The sequence below is a fragment of the Barbus barbus genome, assembly GCF_936440315.1.
Source record: "Barbus barbus genome assembly, chromosome: 10".
NCBI lineage: Eukaryota > Metazoa > Chordata > Actinopteri > Cypriniformes > Cyprinidae > Barbus > Barbus barbus.
The window spans coordinates 19,199,954-19,227,751 of record NC_136738.1 but is presented as its reverse complement, the minus strand read 5'-3'; the positions used below and the strand labels follow the sequence as shown (position 1 = coordinate 19,227,751).

The following is a 27,798-nucleotide window of genomic DNA, read 5'->3' as shown; positions in this document are numbered from 1 at the left end:
ATGTCTCCTTAATCCAATTCTGCAGCTCATTGAGGAAATCCTTCTTGCTGCACTTTTGTCTGTCTGTGACCCCTCACTTTCCCATTTTTTTTTGTGTTGTTTTTCAGCATGGTATTTAAGGAGCATGTTAATGCTGGGGAAAATGTAGTGTGAAAGATGGTAATTTTACTGTTTTTATTGTTGGTTTTTCAACAGTTAATGTTATTTATACACACTATTATACCCCAGAACTTTTTTTTTTACTTTTTTATTTTTTGTTGTTTATCACAAGTCCTAAAAAAACTAATATAATAGTAATGAGAGATGTTTTTAAGCATCAAATTGGAATGAACATAATTGAAACCAAGAAACAAATAAAACTCTATTCATAAGTGATTTGAGATTTTTGGACAGGTCCAAAATGTTACCAGTTATTCATGACAGCAACCCCTTTTCCAATTAAATAACTTCTCTGACTGCCTTAGCCTTTCATTGTGATTAAAGGTGCCATAGAATGCATTGATACAGTATTTTAAATTGTTCTCTGATATCTACATGGAAGGTATGTGGCTTAGGTAAGGGCAAAAAATCTCCAGAAACGATTTTACATGTTCATTTACAACCCTAGGATTTCTCCCTAGAATGAAACAGTCTGTTATTGGCTTATCTGTCAGTGTCATGAATAATGAGCTCTGCTCTGATTGGCTGTCTCACAGTACAGCTCATCAGCAAGAAGGAAGCACAGGGAGGAAAATATATATTTCAGTACTTTCTTTCGCAGTTATATCGTTGGGTAATTATACTGTATATAGAATGCGGGCAGCAGGGAGCCGCTATTAATACACGAGGCATTGAACCTCCTTTTGAACGATCGGTCGATTGCGTTATAGTTTCACTTTCGAGATTCGTGATCGCATGTACTCTGTTTATACTATGGAGCGGCAGTACTTACCACACATTTTACAAGATCCGATGCTTGTCAGTGGTGCAGAGGATCTGGAAATCATTCGCCATCATCCTCCGTCATCTCTCCTTACTCTGTTTATGTGGTAAGTGAAATATTATCTACTGTAATGTAACAGGCTACTGCTAGCAGCTAACCATGTCCCTTAGTAGAACGCGTTATTTGTTTTCCGTGCCTTTCTGAATACAGACACAACCCATCTCTGCACTTCACATCCCATGCACAGCCTGGAACATAACATTTATTTCCATGATCTGCCATTTTTGCTGTTGTCCGCGCTTGTTTATTTACAATACCTGCAGAACTTTTGATGATTTGGCTGTGTAGGTTCGGCTGGCGGCTGGCATAGAACAAGGGCGGGTCTTTGCAAATGTTGGGGGCGTAGTGATCCCGACTGTTATGCCACAGTTGGTGTTATGTTCTGATTCGCCTGTTTTCAGTGGTCTTTTTTTATTCACGAGATTTACATAAGGAGGAAACTATGGTGTTTGAGGCTCACGGTATGTCATTTCCATGTACAGAACTGTTATTATTTAAATATGCCAAGGTAAATACAGTTTTCCATTCTATGGCACCTTTAAAAAGACATGAGCGTCTAGTCTACCTCCGTCAGTATGACCCTCTGTGCCCTAGTGTTTGGCTCTGAGCTTTAAACTCTTGGGCCTGGAGGGCTCACTGATGTGAAACACTACTTCAAAGTGTTCAGACACAGCATGTCAGGCTTGTCCACTCCCCTGGGCGGATCTGAATCAAAGGTCAGACAGGCTACATGTTTTTGAAAGTGTCAGGTTTTCTGCCCCTGAGGATCCGCAGTTTGCTCACTTCTGGGAAAAGAATTGATAAAGTGATAAAGGCTCTATAGCACTGCATGTTTCATAAATCCAGTGCAGTTGTAAGACACTTAAACCACATCTCAAGTGGAATACTAAATCTGAGAAATGAGTTTTGAATTTTTATCTCACCATCTTACCATAAATTGATTTTATGTTGATCAAGTCTAGACTAGTAAATGTGAAGCCTCTAATGTCAGGGTGGAGTCTCTCTTTCCTCTGGTCTGAAGGTCTGTGATTAATCCGTCAAGTATGATCTACATCAGTTTGCATTCTTGAACCTTTGGTTTAGTTATCCCAAAATAATGTTTTGGTTAAAAGGTTTGTGGTTAACACAAGCTCAAGATATTGTCATGTTTTATTATGCAACATTAAATACATCAGTAATACCCCATTTGTGATTTATTTATTTTTCATAAGGCTTCTATGTGTCTTAAAAAGGTGGTTGCCAACAAGTGGCTAAATGGGACTACGGAGTCTTTGGGTGATATTAAACATTACGCCAAGCATGGAAGCCCATTTACTAAATAATCTGCTTTTACAGACTAGTTGTATTTACACCTATGCTTTTGCAAACTTATTTAAAAATTTACTTTTGTTGCTCCTAGAATTTTCCAGCAATAATCCAAAAGCCAATGGTAAATCCTATTGGCTTTTTGTGAAGGGAACCAAGGTCTTGGCAAACTTAAAAAATGTCACCCCTGTACCACTCAATAGTTGTGTCCCAAAATCAGGGTCTGTATACGTCTTGTCAAACTAAGCATTGTTAAAGGGGACAGTCTTGCCTACTGTGAACAGGGTCCACAACCTGTCACTTACGTTCACCTTGGTCCATTTAAAGGGATGGTTCACCAAAAATGAAAATTCTGTCATTTACTTAACTCGCCCTCATGTCATTCCAAACCTGCAAGACTTTCGTTCATCTTCAGGAACACAAATTAAGATATTTCTGATGAAGTCCGAGAGCTTTCTGACCCTGCATAGTCAGCAATGCAACTGAATTGTTCCCAGGCCCAGAAACATAGTAAATGCATTGTTAAAATAGTCCATGTGACATCAGTGTTTCAACCATAATTTTATGAAGCAACGAGAATACTTTTTGTGTGCAAAGAAAACACAAATTAGGAGTTTATTCAAAATAGTTTTCTTTTCCGCTACCATGACACAAAGTATTCTCTTATTCGTAGTTTCATAAAATAATGGTTGAACCCGTATGTCACATGGACTATTTTAACAATGCCCTTGTCCTTACTACGTTTCTGAGACTTGAACATTTCAGTTAAGTCAGAAAGCTCTCGAATTTTATTAAAAAAAAAACTTCATTTGTGTTTCGAAGATGAACAAAGGACTTTCAGGTTTGGAACGACATGAGGGTGAGTAATTAATGACAGAATTTACATTTTTGGGTGAATATTCCTTTAAGTTGATCTATATATTTGCAGCTTGTTAAGATATTAGTCAACTTTATTCAAGTATTGGTCACTTTTTGAAAGTGTTTTTTCCGTTCCTTGTAATCTTCATGGCCTAGGAAACACAGCGCACATTTCAAGGCCACATCTGAAGGATCCTTTGAAATGGGACAGCCTTCTAAGTGCCGCTGTGACGTATTCGGCTTTGGAATGCAGCCTTTGATTTGGGATATTTGCACTCCAAAAAGTGATAAGTTGCCTTAACTTTAAAAAATTGAGGAAACCCCTTGCCTTAAAATGATCAAGTAAATAATAAAAATAAAAAAAATGTAAATTATTTACTTGATAATTTTAAGGCAATGGGTTTAAAGTTGTCAACTTATCACTTTTTACAGTGTGTGTATTTAGCCTTAAATACAAGAAAATAAGTTGCCTGTCCTTTTCTCTCAGGTCTCTTTCAACATAACTGTAGACGCTCGAGGATGTCCTCCGAAAGGCACCAGGAAGAGTTTCACCATCAGGCCTGTTGGTTTTAAAGACCGTCTGGAGGTCTCTGTGGACTACCGCTGTGATTGCAACTGCACATATTACACCAAGACCAACAGCAGCCGCTGCAACTCCGCCGGCACCTACAGCTGCGGGATGTGCCGCTGTGAGCCCGGCTACCTTGGGGCCCGCTGTGAGTGCGAGGAGGGTGAGGTCGACCACCAGCACCTCAGTGCCTGCCGTGAGGCCGAGGGCAAGCAGGTGTGCAGCGGCCGTGGAGAATGCAGCTGTAACCAGTGTCTGTGTTACGAATCAGAGTTCGGCAAAATCTACGGCACCTTCTGCGAGTGTGACGACTTCTCCTGTGCCCGACACAAGGGCATACTGTGCTCAGGTGAGGTGAAAGGATTTATTTGGTTGCCACAGTGTTTTTTAAAGAGGAAATCTTTGCATTTCAGTTCCACAATGCATTTTTATCTGCACCTTGCAAAGTGAATTCAATTTTCAGTACAAAATATGGAAGTTTATGGTCCATGTCCTAGTTTTTCAGCATTGTCTCAAACCATTTGGCTTGCCATGGGCCTCTTTAGGATGCTACATTTGTGCCCGATGCATTTGATCAGTTCTTGCCAAAGAGCAGTTGGCTGGCTCCCCATCTCTTTCTCTCCACAGGACGCATCTCTGCCATGCCACAGTGAGAGCTTTGTTGAAGGCTGCATTTGTTTATCCATGCACACAATAGCTGGTCTATGAGTAATAAAGCTCTGTTTTTCTTTAGTCAGCAGAAACTGTCAGCCCGGCACAAAATGGACATTTGTTGAGTCTCTGTAGCAATAATGTCATTGGTAAAATCGAGAATATGTACCGTTCCTGCTATCTCATCCATGGAAAACTCCTCTCGTCTGCAGTAATGAGTCCTTAATGAATCTGGGTGATTATGCTTTTTCGCACCGCTTTGCCATGGTGAATTAACTGGGACAATTCTTGTAAACTCGCTAATAACGGCTGTGGGAAAAGGCAAACGTTGATGAGAGCTTCGTAGGTTTCGTTCACTTGTTAAATGCCTCATAAACATGCTTTGTGGCATTTTGATTTGGCCATGCTCTGGTGAGAGCAGCTTGATTAGTAGTTAGTGAGTTGCAAGGTGTTTAGGATAAAAAGTGCTCATGAATTCCTATAGCTACTGTTTATCAGAAGAGTGCTTAGGTTTCTCAGACTGGCAGGCCAGTTGAGATGAACCTACTCCAGGGCATGGTTTGATAAATAGGGGTTCATGAGGGAACTGTTGGTGTTTTTTTTTTTTTTTTTTTTTTTTTTTTTGTGAGTTGGTGTAAAGCTAATAATTAAATCATAACATAACTAAACCTTGTGAAAATTAACCATGGTTTTATTATAGTAAAAGTGTAGTAGCCATGGTTTTTGATGCATTGATTATATATCGGCACTATATATATTTATTATTTACTAAATAATATTATTTATTATTATTATTATTATTATTATAACTTGTAATATAAAATTTAAATATTCCAGTGATCAAATAGTTTTTTTTTTTCAATTGTTTATTACAATAGTAATATTTTTGCCTTAATTTGTCGTCATCAGATTAAAAAAAAAAAAAAAATTGTATTATTTTAGTTTTATTATTACTATTTAGTTGTTGTGAGTGTGCTGTTAAATTATTGAAAAATTAACTTAAAATATTTTCTTGAAGTACCCCCTGATATTTCATGTCAAAGGGGTTCAGTTTTCAAATAGGTTTGACAATCCCTGTTCCCTGTTTTTTTTACGTTTACTGTGTGTTCACTGTGTATCATAAGCATATTGTACTACAGTTGTGCTCATAAGATTACATACCCCTTGCAGAATATTCAAATATGTTAATATGTTTAACTAAATAACAGGGATCATGAAAATTGCTTGTTGTTTTTTATTTAGCAATCTCCTGAATAAGCTATTTCACATAAAATGTTTATATATATTCCACAAGACAAAATAATAACTGAATTCATAGAAAATGACCCCATTTCCTGAATGATCCATTGCTGTTTTTCTGTGTTGTGAATTTCTGATAGTTGTTCATGAGTCCCTCGTTTGTCCTGAGCAGTGCAACTGCCTGCTGTTCTTCAGAAAAATCCTCCAACTCCTGCACATTCTTTGGTTTTCCAGCATCTTTTGCATATTTGAACCCTTTCCAGCAGTGACTGTATGATTTTGAGATCCATCTTTTCACACTGAGGACATTTGAGGGACTCATACATAGCTATTATATAAGGTGAAAACATTTTTACTGATGCTCAAGAAGGCAACACAATGCCTGAACAATGATGACAAAACAGAAAGACCGTCGAGGATCATCCAGGAAACGACACACAGTATTAAAGTGCCCCTATTTTGGGTTATGAAAGGTTCATATTTTGGTTTTGGGAGTCCGCAGCAACAGGTTGACATGCATGCAAGGTCAAAAAACACTTTCACTGTCTTATAATATGCATTTATTTTTACCTTATTTGCTCAACGACTCCCAAACGATTCGCTCAAAGATTAATTTAATGAATTTCCTCCTCTGCAAGTGAACATGAAGTGTTCCAAAGTGGCAGTCTTACGGACTTACAATGGCCACCACGTGCGCGTATCTGTTAAGTCCACAAGACCGTAGGGTGTCCCATTCCTCATTTTAGAGTTCAGAAGGGTGCTCACCAGCGCCCCCTTTACAGCCGTTATGCGCCCTCGATCCACACTTCTTCCGAGCCCGCACTGGGGTGAGCTCTGTGGCAGACTTCTACCCGACAGTCAATGCGGCATTACGTCACGAAAGTGCGGACTCGAAGGAAGACCGCGAGGGTTTAGGGTGCCATTTGGGACGGGCCTTTTTTATTGGGTCACTGGGCTTGGTGACTTCAAGGTAATGACTCTTGAAGGCTGACTGGCTGTCGGCTACTCGGTACTATACAATTGACCTATCAGTAAGCCCTTTAAAATAACCTTAAGCACTCTTAATATTGTTCTTTTAAGCATAGTCCCTTGTTGATACACCTGGAGTAAACATAGCTTTGTTTTTCTTGAAACTCTGTTTAATGGAAGTGCCATTGAAATGGTTTTCTCAGCTGTACCCTTATTTGTGTATCATACTCCACACCCTGCTGTTACTTAAAACAGACTTTTCAATAACGGTAGCAAAATAAAACCAAAATAAGGACCATTGGATCCAAGTGTCTTGAATGGGATCAAAGTCCTATTCTGGAATGTAGTAGCAACTTTCTGTATATAGAGAGACATTAGGATAATGCAGAGTCAGCCGGTGATCCGCTTACTACAGCTTCTTCCGGTCAGTTTCACAGTCATCAGACTAAAATATTTGACAGCAGAATGGTGTGATCGACCAATCAGAATGAAGTTGTCCAGAAAGCTGTGCGTTAAACTTTTATGAGAAATTTTGTAACTGTTTTTAGTTTTACATAAGATATGTGTGCTTCTCTCTAAATTGTATTACATTTTAATATTTGTATTTTGTGGGTCGGATGTGATCAGTGTGGCCTTGTCGTGCTGATAGCAGTCTGAAGGGCTCAAACAGAATGGCCACACTGCACAGATAAGACTTCTGTGTGTCCTTTGTTGCATTTGACCAGTTAGTCTGCGCTCAGATATCATAATAAAAAAATTTAATCTGCTGGACTCTTATGATTGAAAGGATTTAGTATGACTGCTGTTGGAAGTGCACAATGGGGGGTTTTTTTGTTTCTATTTTTTACTTTTAAGTTCACATGCCTCATGTCAGTCGAAGGTTTACCTCATTAAAACTTATTAATGGGCATATGTTTTGAATCTCTGCACAATAGCTTTCTGAGTCTAGAAGAGAAGTGAGAGTATGTTAAAGCTATTGAGCTGTTTTTGATGGGGCCCCTAGTAAACCTCAGCTTTGTAGTGTTCTATGCATCTGCTGCTGATTTAAATAGCTTAACACCGAAATAGACTAAATGCCACAGACATATAAATGTACTCCTTTTTTGTTTAAATCTTCAACCTTGTTGTTGAGGTTTGTGTAGACCTAGTCAATTTAAACATGTTTGTGTTTGTTGTAAAGCTTTGTGGCTCTAGAAAATGGCAAGTAATGGTAATGGAGTGTGGAACCAAATTCTTCTTTTTTTTTTTTTTTTTTTTAATCTGCGTCATGATTTCACATGATTTATCCAACTGATTGCAGTGGTAACAATTACGGTCTGGCCATTTTTACACTACCGTTTCAAAAGTTACCATTCAAAAATTTTTATTTTCAGTAATAATACCATTCAAAATATTTCTTTTCAGTAATAATGCATTGAATTGTTTTTGTTTTTTTTAACAAAAAAAATATAAAATGTTGTGCACTTGACCCCGTGCAGTATACAATCATATTGGTTTTGTAGCTGTTTTTCAGATACTTTTAGATGTTAGCGTCACACACATGGAGCAGATGAGATGTTGTATGTTGAATACCAAACATAAGCTGTAATTGGGATGTAATGTGGTTCCATTTAACATTTGGCGAACATTCCACCAACTCATCTCTGTAACTACACAGACCGTTGACCTATTTTTTTCCACACCCCTACATCCTCTTTACCACAGTAAATGACATCAGCTCCTGGCAACACAATGACCTCAGAAGCAAACATCATCAAAAATACAGCAAAGTCTGGCGTGTATTGGATGATTGAATGTATAAACCCTTCATATCGGTTTTCATTTGTGGTGTGGAGCACTTGTCACGTTGTGCCTGGTGGGACAATTTATGACAGCAGTGTGGTCACGTGTTGAGTAATAGAGCTGTCAAGAAACAAGCAAAATGGGACTTTGGAATCGGATTCATTGCTTACTCCTTAATCTATTGATCTAAAGAGTGCACTTTCTTGCAGAAAGATACATTTTCATGTCTTTGGGGATCTTCAGTATCAGTAACATTGTTGATTAAGAATGCATAAACTTTTTATGACAATATTGTTTTCAGTTTGCAAGCAAATGAGTCTGAGTTCAACGGAGGCATTTTAACAAACACTGGAGTTTAATGGGTATTGACTCAGATGTGCTCCGCTATCTGAAAAACATCCCTAAATGAAAAGCTCAGTTGAACAAACCTAGTCTGGATGGAAAGTGGATCCTGTCAGAGCCTCAGGGACCTGGATCAGCATGCTAAACAAATAAAGCATCTCCCATGAGTCCTGCCTCACTTCTCACTAACTTTTCTGTCATGCTTTTAAATGCCAAGCCTTTTACATGAAACGTTTCAAAAGAATAGAATGTCAAAAGCTGCTCATGATCGGAGGTTTGCAGGTATTCATATTCACCCTTTGAAATATTGTGCTCCATGAATGGATGTTACATGTACATCCACACCCTAAATCTCAGCTACTAGGTATTTTATTAGAAAGTAGGGTATAAAATAAAAATTGCTTTAAAAAATTTAATCGCCCTTTGGGCAGATCAGAGGTCTAGACTGCTGTTAAACAGAAGGTTGTATGAAGATGGTTTCTCCATGTCACTGCATGATTTGATGCAATGGTTCATACTTGAGTGACACTAACATGATGCTTTTGGTGAAAGTATTTTGATATATATACCCTGAGGATGTGTTTTTGACCTGTGCAAAGCTTGCAGTGAAGTCCAAAAGTCTGAGACCACCAGTGAAAATTTACTTTTTTCAACATGATACAGTTGGGCAAACAAGTATTTAGTCAGCCACCAATTGTGCAAGTTCTCCCACTTAAGATGAGAGAGGCCTGTAATTTTCATCATAGGTACACTTCAACTATGAGAGACAGAATGGGGGGAAAGAATCCAGGAAATCACATTGTCTGATTTTAAAGAATTTATTTGCAAATTATGGTGGAAAATAAGTATTTGGTCAATAACAAAAGTTCATCTCAATACTTTGTTATATACCCTTTGTTGGCAATGACAGAGGTCAAACGTTTTCTGTAAGTCTTCACTTTCAAGGTTTTCATACACTGTTGCTGGTATTGTGGCCCATTCCTCCATGCAGATCTCCTCTAGAGCAGTGATGTTTTGGGGCTGTCGCTGGGCAACACGGACTTTCAACTCCCTCCAAAGATTTTCTATGGGGTTGAGATCTGGAGACTGGCTAGGCCACTCCAGGACCTTGAAATGCTTCTTACGAAGCCACTCCTTCGTTGCCCGGGCGGTGTGTTTGGGATCATTGTCATGCTGAAAGACCCAGCCACATTTCATCTTCAATGCCCTTGCTGATGGAGGTTTTCACTCAATCTCACGATACATGGCCCCATTCATTCTTTCCTTTACACGGATCAGTCGTCTTGGTCCCTTTGCAGAAAAACAGCCCCAAAGCATGATGTTTCCACCCCCATGCTTCACAGTAGGTATGGTGGTCTTTGGATGCAACTAGCATTGTTTCTCCTCCAAACACGACGAGTTGAGTTTTTACCGAAAAGTTCTATTTTGGTTTCATCTGACCATATGACATTCTCCCAATCCTCTTCTGGATCATCCAAATCCTCTCTAGCAAACTTCAGACGGGCCCGGACATGTACTGGCTTAAGCAGGGGGACACGTCTGGCACTGCAGGATTTGAGTCCCTGGCAGCGTAGTGTGTTACTGATGGTAGCCTTTGTTACTTTGGTCCCAGCTCTCTGCAGGTCATTCACTAGGTCCCCCCGTGTGGTTCTGGGATTTTTGCTCACCGTTCTTGTGATCATTTTGACCCCACGGGGTGAGATCTTGCGTGGAGCCCCAGATTGAGGGAGATTATCAGTGGTCTTGTATGTCTTCCATTTTCTAATAATTGCTCCCACAGTTGATTTCTTCACACCAAGCTGCTTGTCTATTGCAGATTCAGTCTTCCCAGCCTGGTGCAGGTCCACAATTTTGTTTCTGGTGTCCTTCGACAGCTCTTTGGTCTTGGCCATAGTGGAGTTTGGAGTGTGACTGTTTGAGGTTGTGGACAGGTGTCTTTTATACTGATAACAAGTTCAAACAGGTGCCATTTAATACAGGTAATGAGTGGAGGACAGAGGACCCTCTTAAAGAAGTTACAGGTCTGTGAGAGCCAGAAATCTTGCTTGTTTGTAGGAGACCAAATACTTATTTTACCGAGGAATTTACCAATTAATTCATTAAAAGTCCTACAAAGTGATTTCCTGGATTCTTTCCCCCATTCTGTCTCTCATAGTTGAAGTGTACCTATGATGAAAATTACAGGCCTCTCTCATCTTTTTAAGTAGGAGAACTTGCACAATTGGTGGCTGACTAAATATTTTTTGCCCAACTGTATATTTTTTAAATATTAAATTATATTTATTATTATATTTTTGTTTACTATCTTAAATTATTATGGAGAAATATAGAAAAAATAGTAACATTTTAAATAGTGTATTGTAATAGAATGTAAATTTTGTTACATTATGATTAGTGACGACTCAGACTTTTCCAGATGTAAATGCATAAAGTACTTTTAAAAGACTTTTAGACCGTGTATGAAACTGGGTGGTATTTTAGTTTACTGTCGGATTAAAGAGTCTTGCAGTATCATCACTGGACACGTTGCAATCAGCCAGTGCTAAAAAACAAATCTCAGCTGTCACTCTGTGTCTCGTCAAGGGCTGGTAAAACACAAAACTTGTTCATCTTGGTCTTGTTTAGTTGCTTTTCAAATCTGTCTTTAAGTGACTATATTGCTACAATGGGATTACCATACCTCTAAATGCAGGACTAGCCCTTCTAACGATTTAACGATAACGATTTTTCCATGGCAAATTTGCAAATGATCATTTCCGAAGGTGGACTAGACTTTAGTTTATAGTCTTGCACACAGTAGCAAGACAATACTGATATCCTGATGTTGGCACAAAGTTGTTTAGCTGTTTTGAATGTATATAACTTCCTCTAGAAAGATATATTCTGCATCCAATTTTGGCATTGGGGAGGGTAAGAAAGGGTAAAAGATTGGTGATGAGTCAGAGTCTGCCAATCCTTGCGTGCACAAACAGCAAATAGCTTCTAGAGTAGACTAGAAACATGGGATTAGTCAATCATTTTTATTTAGGCAAACTATAGAACTGATAATGCATTTCTCGTGTAGACTGTTTATATATGATTTATTCTTAAAATGCTCTGAGTTCTAGACATGGTGTTTTTGGCTCTTTGCCCTTGCACTTCCCACTTTTATGCTGGAGAGCCACACAAACATGTTGTAGTTCATTAAATGGTAATTAGTGTAAGCTTTACACCATACCATACCAGCAGTAAAGTATGCAGGGAAACACATGAGCTTGTTCCTAACCAGAAACCTAATAGATGTACCACAGGCCCAAACTATAGTGCATGTTTTTAAAGGTAATCTGCATTACCGTGTGCATTGTTGTCCTCAGCCTACCTGTTAATTTAAAAGGCGTCAGAAGGCTGTGTAGCAGAAGAAAACCGTATTTATCTTTTATGCCTGCTCTGTAATTGTTAGTGTCTCTGGAGCATGAGATAATTTACCCTGCAGTCACATGAGACAAAACTTCTGACTGCAATAATTGTCTCAAATATAATTTATCTGCTCAAAAGGCTTTGTAAGATTTCAGATGTGCTCCTCATTAAGTGGAGAACATGTGAGAGTCATGTCACGATTATTTTTAACTTATTTTATTCTCTTTGGAATACATTGAGGTTTCCTGGTTGCTAAGGAATCTTGTAAAGGGAAAAGACACCACATGTCAAGCATCTATAGACTTTGTCACCACTCAAGAGACGCAACTACAAGAGGCAGCTTGCCGTGTCTTGGCCTACATACTTGCATTGCACGTTTCTCTATTCACAAAAGAGTTGTACTTCTTAAAGGGGTCCTATTATGCTTTTTCACTTTTTGAATTTTAGTCAGTGTAGTGTGTATGTTTGGGCTTACAGTTACAAATCTCAAAGTCCACTCCAAAGGGAGATATTTAGTTTTTAAAAAATCCCTTTTCAAGAACTACAACGGACGGCTCATTTGGACTACAAAGTTGTTCTCCTGTGTTTGTGACATCACAAATTGTAAATCCCGCCTACGGAAATTTGAATGGTTGGCGGGTGGGGAGAACACTTCACTTCAAGAGTAGCGAATGGGAGAGTACCACAAATACAGGTGCATTTAAAAAAAAAAATAGAATACCAGTAGAATTTTTTTATTATTCATTACATGTAAAGTGAAACGTTTCAAGTTTTTTTTTTTTTTTTTTTTTTTTTTTTTTTTTTTGATGATTTAGTTTACAGCTCATGAAAGTCAAAAATCCGGTATCTCTAAATATTAGAATATTTCCTAAGATCAGTAAAAAAAAAAAAAAAAGGATTTGCAAAACAGAAAAGTTCAAGTTCTTTAAAGTATGTTCATTTATGCACTCAATTCTTGGTCGGGGCTCCTTTAGCACAAACTCCAGCATCAGTGAGGTGTGGCATGGAAGCGATCAGCCTGTGGCACTGCTGAGGCACTATTGAGCCTTCAGCTCGTCTGTATTGTTGGATCGACTGTTTCTCATCTTTCTCTTGAAAATATCCCATTGATTCTATATGGGGTTCAGGTCAGGCATGTTGGCTGGCCAATCAACCACAGTAATATCATTGTCAGCAAACCACTTGGAAGTGGTTTTGGCACTGTGGGCAGGTGCTAAAGTCCTGCTGGAAAAGGAAATCAGCATCTCCGTAAAGCTTGTCAGCAGATGGAAGCAAAAAGTGGAAGCATAAAATCTCCTGGTAGACGGCTGCATTGACTTTGGACTTGATAAAACACTACGTCAAGTCAAGTCACCTTTATTTATATAGTGCTTTTAACAATACAGATTGTGCCAAAGCACTTAACAGTATCAAATTGGAGAATAGTGTGTCAGTAATGTATAATAATAAGATTAAACATTACATTTTCAGTTAAAGGCATTTCATTATTGAATTCAGAGATATCGTTGTCTAGCTCAGTTTAGTTTAAATAGTATCTGTGATATCAAATTGACGATAATTGCTAGAAATTAAGTGTCCCCAACTTTACAAGCCAGAGGCGACAGCGGCAAGGAAACAAAACTCCCTCTGTGACAGAATGGAGAAAAAAAACCTTGGGAGAAACCAAGCTCAGTCGGGGGGCCAGTTCTCCTCTGGCCAGGATATTATTGTTTATTTATAGTTTACTTATTTTTTTTAATTAAAATTTTAAACGTATAAATGTATTATTGCAATTTTTATATTGTTGCAATTTCTAACAATAATAGTATTATGTAGTTCAGTATTTTATTATATTTTTAGTTATTTGTTTTATTTTAATTTTTATTGTATTTTAAGTTGGGTCTTCCCTGGGGATATGTCCCCGGGGCTCATCCAGGCGTCCGGCCTCCGCCGACGATCAGGGCCACATACATCATCTCCCGGCGCCGATCCACCATCTGATCCAGACACGGACTGAGAAACAGAATAGAAACAGACAAATATTAGCGTATGCACCAACACCAGCAGACATCACGGCCCAAATCATCACTGACTTCAGAAACTTCACACTGGACTTCAAGCAGCTTGTATTCTGTGGCTCTCCGGTCTTCCTCCAGACTCCAGACCTTGATTTCCAAATCAAAATTTACTTTTATCTGAAAAGAGGACTGTGGACCACTGAGCTACAGTCCAGCTCATTTTCTCCTTAGCCCAGGTAAAATGCTTCTGACGTTGTTTCTGTTTCAGAAGTGGCTTGGTAGCCCTTTTCCTGAAGACGTCTGAGCGTAGTGACTCTTGATGCACTGACTCCAGCTTCAGTCCACTCCTTGTGAAGCTCTCCCAAATGTTCGAATTGGCTTTGCTTGAAAGTATTCTCAAGCTTGCGGTCATCCCTGTTGCTTGGGCACATGCTGGCATTTCTTCCTTCCAGTCAACTTTGCTTTTAATATGCTTTGACACAGCACTCTGTGAACAGCCACCCCTTTCAGTAATGAGCTTCTGTGACTTACCCTCTTTTGTGGAGGGTGTAAATGATTGTCTTCTGGACCATTGCCAAGTCAGCAGTCTTCCCCATTATTGTGGTTTCAAAGAACAAGAGATACCCGCAATTTATACGGATGTTCATTTAATGAAACTCAAATGTAAATATTCTAATATTTTGAGGTACTGGATTTTTGACTTTCATGAGCTGTAAACTCTAATCATCCAAATTAAAACAAAACAAAAACTTTTGAAATGTTTTACTTGTAACAAATCTAGAATCTATGAAAGTTTCACTTTTTGAAATGTTACAAAAAAGTCAAAAGAGACAGATCAAAAGTGACAGTAAAGACATTTATAATGTCACAGTAATAAATGGCATGTTAAAGCATAAGTCATTTTAAATTGTTATAATGACTTTACAGTATTACTGTTTTTACAGTAGTTTTGATCAAATAAGTGCAGCCTTGGTAAGCATGAGAGACTTTGTTCAAAAACATGAAAAATAAAATGACTGAGCCCAATTTTTTACAAAGTGGTCATTTGGTGCCTGAAACAACAAGTGGGAAACGTTGCTGTTATTTATGTAGCACACTTTATCAGATCAGTGCTTGATTTAGAGGTCTGTGAAAACTGGATGACTCCTATAAAGTTAAACCCTTTAGCCTGTTTCCCAGAAGGAGCATCAACTATGACTGTGCCTGCAAATGGATAATGTTGTGTCTCTTTGGACCATGTCACATGTATACTAGAACTCCTTGGAAAGGACTTAAACACTACATCACAGTCAGTATGAGTCTAATTTTGCTTTTAATTCTCCTTTCGACACTTTTGGTTCTATGTTTGTCTGCTTACTGCTCCCTATGAATGATTTTCCATCAAAATAAGTTTATTTAAACATTCCACTGAATGTGGCGTTGAATTACATGCACACAGACCCGCACTTCTTCTTTCGTAGGGAAGGAAGAATGACCATAGAGTCTGTGATGGCATGTTTTTGTCAATGTAGACTGCTGACATATCAAGTCTCTTGCTTACTGTTTGATCAGAATTTCTGTAAACCGCTCACTCTCACAGCTCCAGATGGGGAAGTGAGATGCCCCTGGAGCAGAACCGTGCTGTGCTGGTGGTTCCTCACTGGGTGGAACTAGAACGTGGCAGAGGTTGCACACCCTTTCCCTTTGCTCTCACTTCACCCCAGTCATTACAGGGCTTGCTGAGTGCTTTTCAGATTCAAAGGAGGATCTATTTCAAGTTTACCACCAGAAGAAAGACACAGAAACCACAAGCCATGACCACGTCATGTTTTATAACTCTGATCCGAAGTCAGTCTGCAAGTCTGTTTGCTTCTGCAAACTACATTATGCATGCATAATATATATACATTTTTCAAGAACACCTTAAATTGATCAAAAGTGACTAAGACTTACATTTTTTACAACCTTTTTATTTTTTCAATAAATGCTTTGCTTTTACACTTTCACCTACCCAAAGTTTTTGAAGTTTTCTTCTCTAGCTGTCCATTATGAACTGCCAAAAACTGGCATATGTGTAATAAGGAATTTAATGTCCACTTCATATTGACCCCATGAGCTTTCATAGTCTCCTTACTGTAATTGTATCTCCCTCTGGTGTCAGCAGATGGATGCATCTTGGTTCATTAAGTTCAGTGACTCTTCACTGTGAACTGAGGGGAGTGTGATGATACACTAGAATAGCGCTAGCATTTAATTTTAAAGTGTTTGAATGGAACGAAATGAAGTGCTCAGCCTGGAGTGTTATAATATAAAGAGGAATGTCCTTCCTGTTGCTTCAGCAGCAGGATCTACACTTCCTGTGGGACTGCAGTAGCTAAAAAGGTCTTTACAACAGGAAGGACAGGTCAGGGTCAGCATATCAGTCAACCAATAGCAGTTCAGTACAGTAATTGACAAATGGTTTCTGCAGGTCTGGAATGTATAGCTTGTTGAATAACATTCAAATATGTTCAGCTTCAAAGAGATGTAATTGCATAATTATTTTAAGAAAAAAAAAAATACTATTGTATGGTAAATGTCCTACATTTTTAATCTTTAATTGGTGTACTTTTAGAAATGGAGTGATGAAAATCCTTGTTTTCCTTTCTTTCACCCAGGTTTTTTTAGTATAATATGCAGTATTATTTTAGTATTATATACTATTATAGTGTTTATGAATTCTCTCAATTAGCTTTTATTTGTGTAATTTCAGTTTTCATTTTAATTGTAGTTTGTTTTAGTAATTTCATGTGCTTTTAACATTTTTATTAGTTTTTGTTTTTAAGATTTCTTTTTAATATATTTACATTAATTCAACATTAAATTCAGGTTTTTGTTTATTTTATTACTTATTTTTATTTTAATAACATATAGTTCAGTTATTTCTAATTTAGTGCAAGTTTTTCATGGTTTTTTTTTTTTTTTTTTTTTTTTTTCATTTGAGCTTTATTGAAATTACCTAAATTTATTTATAGAAATAATTTTATTATTGGCTTTAGTTTTGGTTAACGATAAAAACATTGGCAATATGTTGTTGATATAAGGAACTAGAACAAACAGGTACTCTAAAATGCAGATATTTTTAACTGGTCGTTTTCAGCCATTGGTAGTTGGCATTGGAAAGCTCAGGGGTTTTTTTTCTTTTCATTTGCAGCTTTCCTTTCCACTTTTGTTTGATGTATGATAATGCTATCAGTCCGATTTCATGACTTGGGCATTGTAATTCATGACAGATTACAAAACTACATAATTTCTTTTAAATATATCTGTCAAGCACAATCTATTGCTTTTTAATACTTTTAAGGCAGGAAAAAAGACATTTTCATCACAAAGATGACTATGCCCTTCATGAAGACTTGACTGCAGTAGGACTCAGTGTTGACTGTGAAACTTTGCACCCTTAAATAAACCTGATAATTGAGTTCGACAGCAATTGACATATTTCAGTGCTTGCGTGGCTTTGGACTCACTCGTGTGTGAATTTGTCTAGTTTGACTGTGGATGTGGTAGAAATGGGCTGAGGCTCATTCCCAGAGGCTTTCAAACATGGATCTGCCTTTCTGGCATGGTAACAGCACATTTACTCAGTGACCTAAATAAAAGAATGGATTCCGGAATGCTGGGAGAGCAGGTCTGCATTGATTCTCTAGCGTTTTTTAATTTTATTTGCGTTCAGATGGTGGCTTCATATTTTAGTTTAACACATTAAATCTAAAGACTGTTAGTTCTGAGTGTCTGTGGTGAAAACACTGAACTGTGGATGCTGTTATATTTGAGTAGTAGTACCGTCACACATACAGTACACACAGCTTTCAAAAGGGATTAAGAAAACAGATGTGGAAAACACGCCACGATGTGTCCTTGTTCATACCAGATCCGTTCAGAAGTGGACGCCATGCTTAGTGTCTCAAACAGAATACACCCTAAGGAGGGGTACATTTAATATAAGTCTCAGAGGATTTTCTCTTCCTTATTTTCCTCTCTCAACCCTAACAGACTTTGACTCTTGCTTTATTAAAGTTTTTTTTTTTTTTTTTTTTTTTAGAAAAAAAAAGATTTTTAATGAACATGTTTTTTGTTTCTCTTAATTATAAATGGGGAGCCGCTTACTTTTATAAGGTACATTGTAGCTTTTAGGATAATTTGGAAAGAAGAAGAATTCAGTGGTTACATATTCCTGGGTTGTATTAGTTCTGCTGTGGCACCACAATGAAAACTTTATTGTGTGGGAGCTGACCAGCATGGCCTCATTGGACAGTTTCAGTACCTTTGTGTGTGTGTACATCAAACGCATCATCCCTCACTGTACATGTTTCTCTCAGCGTCAAATCTGATCATCCCTGAGAGTCAAGTAACTTCCTTTTCTCACAAGCTTAGGCTGCATCAAACGGCATCTCCCACAGTAGGATGTGACCCCACATGTGCAAAACCTTTGTCATTATTTTAACTACCGTTCAGAAGTTTGAGGTCAGTAAGTTTGTAAAATGCAATAAAAGAGTAATACTGTGAAGTGTTTTCAGTTTTAATATATTTTATAAATGTAATTTGTTGCTGTAATGGCAATGCTGAATTTTCAGCTGGCATCATTTCATTAAGTGTCACATGATCCTTCAGAAATCATTCTAATGTGCTTATTTGCTGCTTTAATAAATATTTCTTATCAATGTTGAAAACAGTTGTGCTTAATAATATTTTTGTGGATTGATTTTTTTTTTTTTTTCAGTGTTTTTGATTCGAAATGTCAAAAGAACAGCCTTCATTTGGAATAATAAATAATAAAAATCTTACAGGCCACAAACGTTACTTGCCCCAATATTATTCCAAACATCTATTGTTATTTTTCCTCATAAAACAAACGTGTCATATTAAAGAATTCATAAAACCGCACGTGAGTAGAATTAATTTTAATTTGACACCCTCAGGTCACTATGAAGTGTATTTAGAGCTGCATGCTTTCTACAATTCTACAACTTTCTTCAAAGGTCTTCTAAAATTTCTCCTTTCTACATAAAGAAAAAAACAATAATGCAAGGACTTGAGGGTAAATGAAAGTAAATGGCAGAATATTTATTTATGAGTGAACAATCACATTTAAAGCAGAACTCCTATTAGAATTCCTACACGCTAATATGGCCTCTCTGGACTACACAAGCACAAAACTGCATCTTTGCAGCATGTGTGCTCAATTTTTCCAACATTTTCTAGTGTTTGTGCAATCATTGGTGTAAGGCTGCAGCGGCAGCTGATGGCACACCAAGTGTTCACCGCTGCTTTCAATCTGTTCACAGCTGTTTTGCCATGAAAGCGTGTCTTGTATATCATTTTGGCTTCAAGACCCTTTACCCTTTTTCGCATATACAGTACTACATCAAAATATTAACTTTCACTTGGGTCATTCATGCAGTGACTTTTAACACATTGGCACATTTGTTGCAAAATACAAAAAGAGAGTTCTGCTCGCACTCAATGGAGACACAAGCCAAGAATCCTTGGTGTTGGAATGAGGGGATCTGCATGTAATCAGTCCAGAGGAATGTGCACAGCCATGGACAGAGAGACTTCAGAGAATGTGGGAGAAGTAGACAGCGGCTATCTTTGTGTTATGACAGAGAAATGTGTAACGCTTTTGTTTCCATGTCAGTAAATGTTGGTTATATGCAAGCTCTCACTCTCACTGTGTGCATTACAGTATTCTGTTTTTCTGAGAGGTCTTTGTGTTCATACCTCTTGTCCACGCCAGTGAGTTAACCACATTTGTTAGTGCAAGATTGTTGCACATAGCAGCCTTTTGACATAAAATAAGAGGTTACAGTGTTACGAGTTATGTAACATTTATTCCAAATCTCTCTTTCCCTGTTTTCCAGGCCATGGAGAATGCCACTGCGGTGAGTGTAAATGCCACGCTGGTTATATTGGAGACAACTGTAATTGCTCTACAGAGACCGCTTCCTGTGTGTCGGACGATGGCAAGATCTGTAGCGGGCGGGGCAGCTGTGCGTGTGGGCGGTGCCAGTGCACTGAGCCAGGGGCATTTGGGGACACATGCGAAAAATGTCCCACCTGTCCAGATGCTTGTGGAACAAAGAGGTATGAAACCGAGGATGCTGAAACTAACTTAACTAAAGCTAACTCGATTTCTAATGTGAGGTCTGTCTTTAAAAGTGTGTACGTTATTGTAAATGTATGCGTATGGGAATTTTACTATCCGATAGCATACGGTTTCACTCATTTGCAGCAGTTCAACCTTATTTTTACTTTAAATTGGCACTTTTCATAAAATTTATTAGGGCTGCCCCCTAATAGTCGTCTAACCATTAGTCGACGAGAAGAGGCTTGGTTGACCAAAATTTTATTAGTCGCTTACCTACAGAAAAAAAAACAATCCACAGGAAGTGTGGAAGCTGAACAGTAGCGCTCACTGCAGGACAGATTGTCCGGTCACTTGCTCTTAAAACGCTCCATTTTTTGGTCATACAGATAAGAGTAATGCTTCTTTACAGAATCTGTAAAGACTCTGTTTATTTGTGTGCACTCACAATAATAATCTCAGACTCTGTGAACTTGAGCGTGAAACTCAGTGTATATCTTTGCCTTACAGACATGAAAAAAATATCTATAGAGAGTGAAATGTCTACTTTCAATTGAACCAATTCAAATGGGAAGCAAATATTCTCAGATTATGTAATCCATATGAAACATGCAAACTGGCAAATCTACTACTGTGGAGATGAGTTTGTGTCACCAACTTCATCTCTTAAACCAAAAACAAAAAGAGCACCAATTTATCAATAAATTATTAATGCAGCCTCCTTACTGTTTTTCCGTGACACATTCATAATTATTACTTCTGCCGGTGTGCTGTGGCAAGCTTTATTCTTGCGCTTGAGCACTTATTAGGCAATGTAGGCAATTAAAGGCACATTATTATGATTTAAATGGTTTATTAATAAATATGCGACTAATAATGCTTAAAATGAATGCCTACTAGTCGACCAGAAAACGTTTTAGTTAAGGGTAGCCCTACAATTTATTTGCCACATACTAGTGACATTCCAGTGAAGGACTGCAGGACTTTGATAATACCTACACTACCAGTCAAAAGTTTGGGGCCAGTAAGATTTAATTACATTTAAGAAAATACTTTTATTCAGCAAGGATTTATTCCAATGATTGAAAGTGACAGTAGAGATATTTATGACGCAATCAAACGTTTCTATTTTAAAGAAGAGTTTAGCATTTATTTCAAACTTTATTCAAAGAATCCTGCAAAGAAGTATAATGATTTCCACCAAAAATATTAAGCAGGACAACTGGTTTTAACATTGATAATAATAAGAAATGTTTCTTAAACACAAAATATATTGCAATGATTCCTGAAGGATCATGGGACACTGAAGACTGGAGTAATGATACTGAAAATTCAGCTTTGCCATCATAGGAATAAATATTTTATAATATATAAAAATATAATTGTAACAGTATTTCAAAGTATGACTGTTTTTACAGTTTTTTTTTTATCAAATATGTGCACGTTACTTGTTTCAAAAACATGAAACAAAAATCTTACCAACCCCAAACTTTTGAACAGTAAGTGTACGTAACACCAAGAATTGCTTCGTTCTTTCACACAAAAATATGCACAATGGTTCTGATGTATATCAAAATGTATTCTGTTACATTTGAAGAGCACTCTTGACCCACTTTGTCCTTCATAATCACGAGTGCTCCATCGCTGAGTTACTGAGCGTAATCTTTAGAAGACTCTAGAAAGCTAGAAGAAACAATTATAAACCTTTTTTGCACTAGTCCCATGTTAACATGTACAATGTTTAAACACTGATAACGATGAAATTTAATGTTACTTCCTCTGCAGTCTTTCTGTTTCTTTTTATTGTTGTTGAGGGACAAGTCGAAAATATTTCTGTGGCACAAGGTAGCATGCCACAAGATGATGTCAGTAGAGCTCTTATTTACACTACATACACCAACATATGGTCTCCATTAGACCCCTCAGAGCTGACTGGCAGGGTCTGAGATGGCTTTCCTTTGTCAATGACTCTTGTTTAGATTCAACCTTGTCAGTTTTTCTGAATGTTTCTCCTCAGGGAATGCATCGAGTGCCGTCTCTTTAATACAGGAAGACTGGCCGATAACCAGACCTGCCAGCGCATGTGCAAGGATGAGATCATCACCGTGGAAACACTCAGTGAGTGCACACTTGACACACTGAATGATGTTTTGGGGCGGCTTCTCTATCACTTCATCTCTCCACCCTGCACAAACACACGTCTTCCTCTGATACAAATACATATGTGGTTTGTTTAAGCCAAAGAACAATATTTAAAAAATTGTTTGTTTGTGTGTTTATGCTCTGCTGTCAATTAACCATTCAGTGTGTGTATATATATAGTACTTGTGTTGACTCATTTGAGAACTCAAAAAGCATGCTAAAACTTTACACAATTATGGTTGCTTAACATACATCTTCCTTAAGTTCAGTCAAAGAGAAAAGTTGGAGCCAGCAGTGATCAGGAGCTCAGTTCAGAGATCAGTCTGTCTCATCAGGACACACTGTTGGTCGAGCGGCACAGTTTGTGCTTCCAGGTCGTGATTGTGTTACCCGCAGCAGGGTGAAGCACAGTTTGTGGCGTATCATGGCCAGCTCTGTTTATGTTATTATCTAGAGAATGTGAGTCTGGACGTCTCAGCAACACTCGTTGTTCTGTGTCCCACTGTGAAAGCATGTGTTTATCGCTCTTCCTCTAAAACCCTGCTATTAATACAAACCACTAACATGTGAAATGCTCAAATTCATTTAGGATAGCGATTTAGAAAACATTTTCTTGTTGTGTGTGTATATAGATCTTTTTATTTGTTTGATTATATTTTAGTATATTTCTTATTTTATATATTTATAATTAAGAAGGTTTTATTAGAGTCTGAAAGCTATTAATACAATTTATGAGACCTTCTCCAGGTTTTATTGCTGGAGGAATTTTTTTAAATGTGTCTAGGAATGCATGAATTATTGTTGAGCAATATGAAGCTGGACTTATTCGCTGAAATTCTCTAGTGAAGCATTCAGGTTGCTTGTGAACTCTTTAAGGCCTTTCCATGTCACCCCTAATTGTAAAAGAAGGCATCATGGATTTGATGTTTGAGAACATTTCTCTGCCGTTTCAGTCAGCTGACTTCCTTAATGAACTCCACATGTGCATACCGGAAACATCTTGCTCTTTTAGAGAAAGAGGCTCCGTAGTTAAATGACCGTTAGGAAGGGAGAGACTTCCTAGTCTTTTGGGGATTTTAATTATGATAACATTTAAACATTCTTGATCAATCTGGGTCCTTGTTGAGGAATGCAAGGTCTAGTCCAACAATAATTTCAGTATTTCAGTGTTTATGCTGTTGGCTCGACCTGTCTTTCTCTTTTTATTGCCTCAGACACAGTTTGGACAGCTGTTTTATTAAACTAAACTCCCCTTTTACTTAACTCGTCTCTATCTGTTTCAGAAACTGATGATTCTAACACTGTTCAATGCGTGTATAAGACCTTGAATGACTGTGTGATGAAGTTCACCTACTCTGAACATGCCAATGGCCAGTCGGTCCTCACCGCTCTTAAAGAGCCAGGTCGGTGTTTAGCACTTCACAACTACTCCCCTAAGAACGCCATTTCAGAATCATGTTAAGCAAGTCATTTGATCGAAGTAAAATGCATTTATGTATTTTGTGTGTTTACAGAATGTGCTGTTGCCCCAAATGCCATGACGGTGCTCTTGGCAGTTGTTGGCAGCATCTTGTCGATGGGCATCGTGCTGCTAGCCCTCTGGAAACTGGTCATCACCATCCATGACCGCCGCGAGTTTGCACGCTTCCAGAGTGCACGTTCACGAGCACGATACGAGATGGTGAGATTTAATCCCGCTACTGCACTACGTTTGATTCAAATGATAGAAATCTGATTACTTGTGACTGAAATGTTGGAATACTTGTTTATATGTTACAATAATTGACACAATCTTTGCTTAATTCCATTAAGGATGCAGTTTTGCTAGTATTATTTTATCATATTTTTATTTGCATACTATCGCTCAAAAGTTTGGTATTAGTAAAATGTTTTTTTTGTTTTTGTTTTTTTACATTAAGTCTGTTATGCTTACCATTTTTACAGTCTTCAGTGTCACATGATCCTTCAGAAATCTTTCTAATATGCTGATTTGGTGCTCAAGACACATTTGTTGTTATCAGTGTTGAAAACAGTTGTGCTGCTTGCTATTTTTTTGGGGAAATCATACTTTTGCAGTATTCTTTGAATATAAATTTATATTCTGTTTATAATATATAATTTATATTATAAATTTGCTGTCAAACGATTAATCACGATTAATCACATCCAAAATAAAAGTTTTTGTTTACATAATGTGTGTATGTATTGTGTGTATTTATTATGTGTATATAAATACACACACATGCATATATATATTTAAGAAAAATGTTATGTTTATACATTTAAAATATTTATGTAAATATCATATATACTGTATGTGTGTATTTATTATATACACACATATATTATGTAAACAAACTTATTTTGGATGCAATTTAATCGCAATTAATTGTTTGACAGCACTAATACATTTCAAAGTAAATGCTAAACTGTTCTTTAAAATAGATTTTTTTTTAAAGGATGCATTAAATATATTCACTGATCAATTCAATGCATCATTGCTGAATAAAATACTTCAAAAAAAAAAAAAAAAAGGAAAACATTTCTTATCAATATAGAAACCAGTTGTGCTGATTTGTATTTTATTTTTTTATACATTTTCCCAGATATTTTGAATAAACATTCAAGAGAACAGCATTAATTTGGAAAAATGAAAAAGAAATTACAATTCTACATTTTATTTAGAAATCTTAGGTAAGACAAGTAAAAGTATTGATTTGTTTCTTTTGAATGGTAGTGTAGCTGCAGTCTAATGCATTCATATACCACTGTTTAGAAGTTATTTAAAATGCAAATAGCCTGAACTGGCAACTCTATGCAATCACAAGGACAAAAACAACTAGACTTTAATTGAAACCATGAGGCCTTTTGGAAAACATCAGTCAGCTGGGATTGCAGATCATTCATGATGATCATTCCAAAGCTGTGGTTCAAAGACTCTGTTCGCTCTGCCCTTTTAAGCATGTGCATTTCAATGAACCCATCTGACCTATTTATTCCTCGGTCTCTCTTCCCTTGTCTTCTTCCTAGGCATCTAACCCTGTTTATAAGCAGTCCATCCCCTCTCACCCAATGGAGATGGATTTCCATATGCATAGTATCAAGTCATGCAACGGAGGAGTCCACTGATCAACCTGCATTTGTACTGGGGACATGGCAGGACCTGTCCAGCGCACCTCTGCACTACAGTGGAGGACAGAGACAGAGCAAATCTTATGGTCTTTTGCAATGTAAACTTTTTGAGGCGTGTGGTTCCTGAGGATTGGAACTGATCTTTATGCGGTTTCAGTTTGATGAGCAGCAGTTGGACATGTGCCGAATTTGAGAAGAGGATTGGCTTGACTGAGAGGCAGGGCTTACCGGCCTTTTCCAGAATTCTCCATGAGCGGTAGACTTGACCTGCAATGGACCGCTTGCTTGAATATAATTCCTAATTTTCTCCAGTTCTAACCATACCTCCTGCACATTATGATGGATTTGCTGTGCATTGTTTAGGCAAAGAGACATGAAGTGTATATTTTTAACAGCGTGCCTTTCCCAGTCATTACACATTTTACATCAGTTTATTTACCACATGTATAGTAGTCAGATGCCATAAAGTGTTCATAGAACACAAAAAATGCAAATTATACATCAACTCTTTAATGAAGGGTACTAACCTAACCAGAGCAATACATTTCTTAACTTGTTTTGCACATTGTATATTAGGTTGAGGTTTATAAAGTAAAGAAAAAACCGCCACTCTACAATGCTAGTCTTTTGTGTATGGCCACAGGTTACACATTTTCATAATGATTTTCAACTGTACAGTGTGATGCAATAACACTGCCTGCTGATAATTCAAGTGTCTTGTTTGTTCTTGGAACAATTACATTTAGAAGTTCCACACCCATCCCATCAGGACCTGGACTATATAAAAAATTAGACACTAGACACTAACTGCAAGAACTGAGATTGACCCCATACCGATACTTAGTCATGTAAGTCATGTTTGTCTACTTGCTTTTTTTTAAAAAATTTTATTCGTTTTGATGCATTTTTTACATATAAGGTTGTTTTCTTACTGCAAAAATCCAAACTGATTACACTGCTAGTGCACCGAACAATGCAAGATACATGTTTCAAATCAGCCATGTTGCTGAGTTATAGAGGTTACAGTAATACCAGACTACAGGTTCTCCACGAGACAATACACTGACAGTACATAACTTGTGTAATGATGTAAAAACAGAAGTTTGTTTGCTATCTGTCCAGTGTGTCAACAAAAGAAGTGATGAAAATATGACATGGCCATGAGGTTTTGTGTAGTACAGTTTGCTGCCAATACAGTAAATGTCACCTTACCATGAGTGAGTCTGTACTGTAGTTTTGCTGCTTTCTTGGGTGACTTACATTACTTTGACAGTGTCTACCATAGTAAGTCATCCATTTATAGTCCCACATGGCATACATGTCTCCCTTATTCAGATGTGTCGCTGATCAATCTGACAGACACACACACATTTAATTGTATCTTGCAAATCTCTCTCTTTCTCTTTCTCACACACACACACACACTTTGAACATTGTGGTTATCTGATTTAAATTGCTTATACTGTAACAATAATTTATTTTACTTGGTTGTCTATTTTGGAAATTGCCAACCATGCAGTTCTACAGAATTTGTATCTTTAGAAATGTATAGATACCAAATGATTCTGTTGTTCTGAATGAAATGTTTGAATGGATGAAACGCCTATTTTGTGTTGTGAAAAGGGTACTTCGTGATTTAGTGTTTTGTATTAACAGTTGAAAACACGCTCAGTTGTGAGATTAGTGCTAATAATTTTGAAAATGTACAGCTTGTGAAATACGAAATAAAATTAAAAATTAAATACATTTTTAAAAAGCTGTAAAAGCACAAAAGGTACATTTATTAGGGGCCACTCATGTCAAGTCACCTTTAGTGCTTTATACAGTAAAGACTACAAAATAACAGAATCAATTATGCAAACTACATCAAATGAGTTCCAGTCAGTTGATTCAGTTCAATTAATCTATAAGGAGATCTACAAAAGACTAGTGTTAAGTTCTATTTTTGTCAGTTCAATAACAATATTGAAGTTTAGTCCCTTATGAAACTAAACTGATTCAAGATTTGTGAAGAAATAGATCTACAGAAGACAATTGTATCAGCAAGTTCACACAGAAGCAGTGCAGTTGAAGGCAAAAATGCATTTTGTGTTAATTGCCTCTCAAACTAATTACATTTACATGCACAATTTGATATCAGTGAGACTAAAGTAATAATTTGCCACCTTAAACTGTCATGCAAATAAATATATATATATATTTTTTTTTAAGTCAACTATTGTTATTTTTAGGACACATGCATGGCAATGGATAAAAACAAAACCGTTCCTTCAGGAAACAACAGTGAGACCTAACAAAGTCAGGAAGACTAGAAGACAACAGCAGAATC

General features: G+C 37.3%; 1 protein-coding gene across 1 annotated transcript in view; it reads left to right on the top strand.

Moving 5' to 3' along the window:
* The window catches only part of LOC306876194 (integrin beta-5-like), a 39,947-nt gene extending 13,266 nt beyond the window's left edge, over nucleotides 1-26,681 (top strand). The window contains exons 10-15 of the mRNA XM_079427193.1: nucleotides 3,633-4,062; nucleotides 19,972-20,194; nucleotides 22,213-22,313; nucleotides 23,621-23,740; nucleotides 23,852-24,018; nucleotides 25,368-26,681. Of these exons, the coding sequence (XP_079283319.1) occupies nucleotides 3,633-4,062; nucleotides 19,972-20,194; nucleotides 22,213-22,313; nucleotides 23,621-23,740; nucleotides 23,852-24,018; nucleotides 25,368-25,466 (1,140 nt within the window). The 3' untranslated portion in view covers nucleotides 25,467-26,681. The remainder of the gene's footprint in view (nucleotides 1-3,632; nucleotides 4,063-19,971; nucleotides 20,195-22,212; nucleotides 22,314-23,620; nucleotides 23,741-23,851; nucleotides 24,019-25,367) is intronic.
* The last annotated feature ends 1,117 nt before the right edge of the window (nucleotides 26,682-27,798 follow it).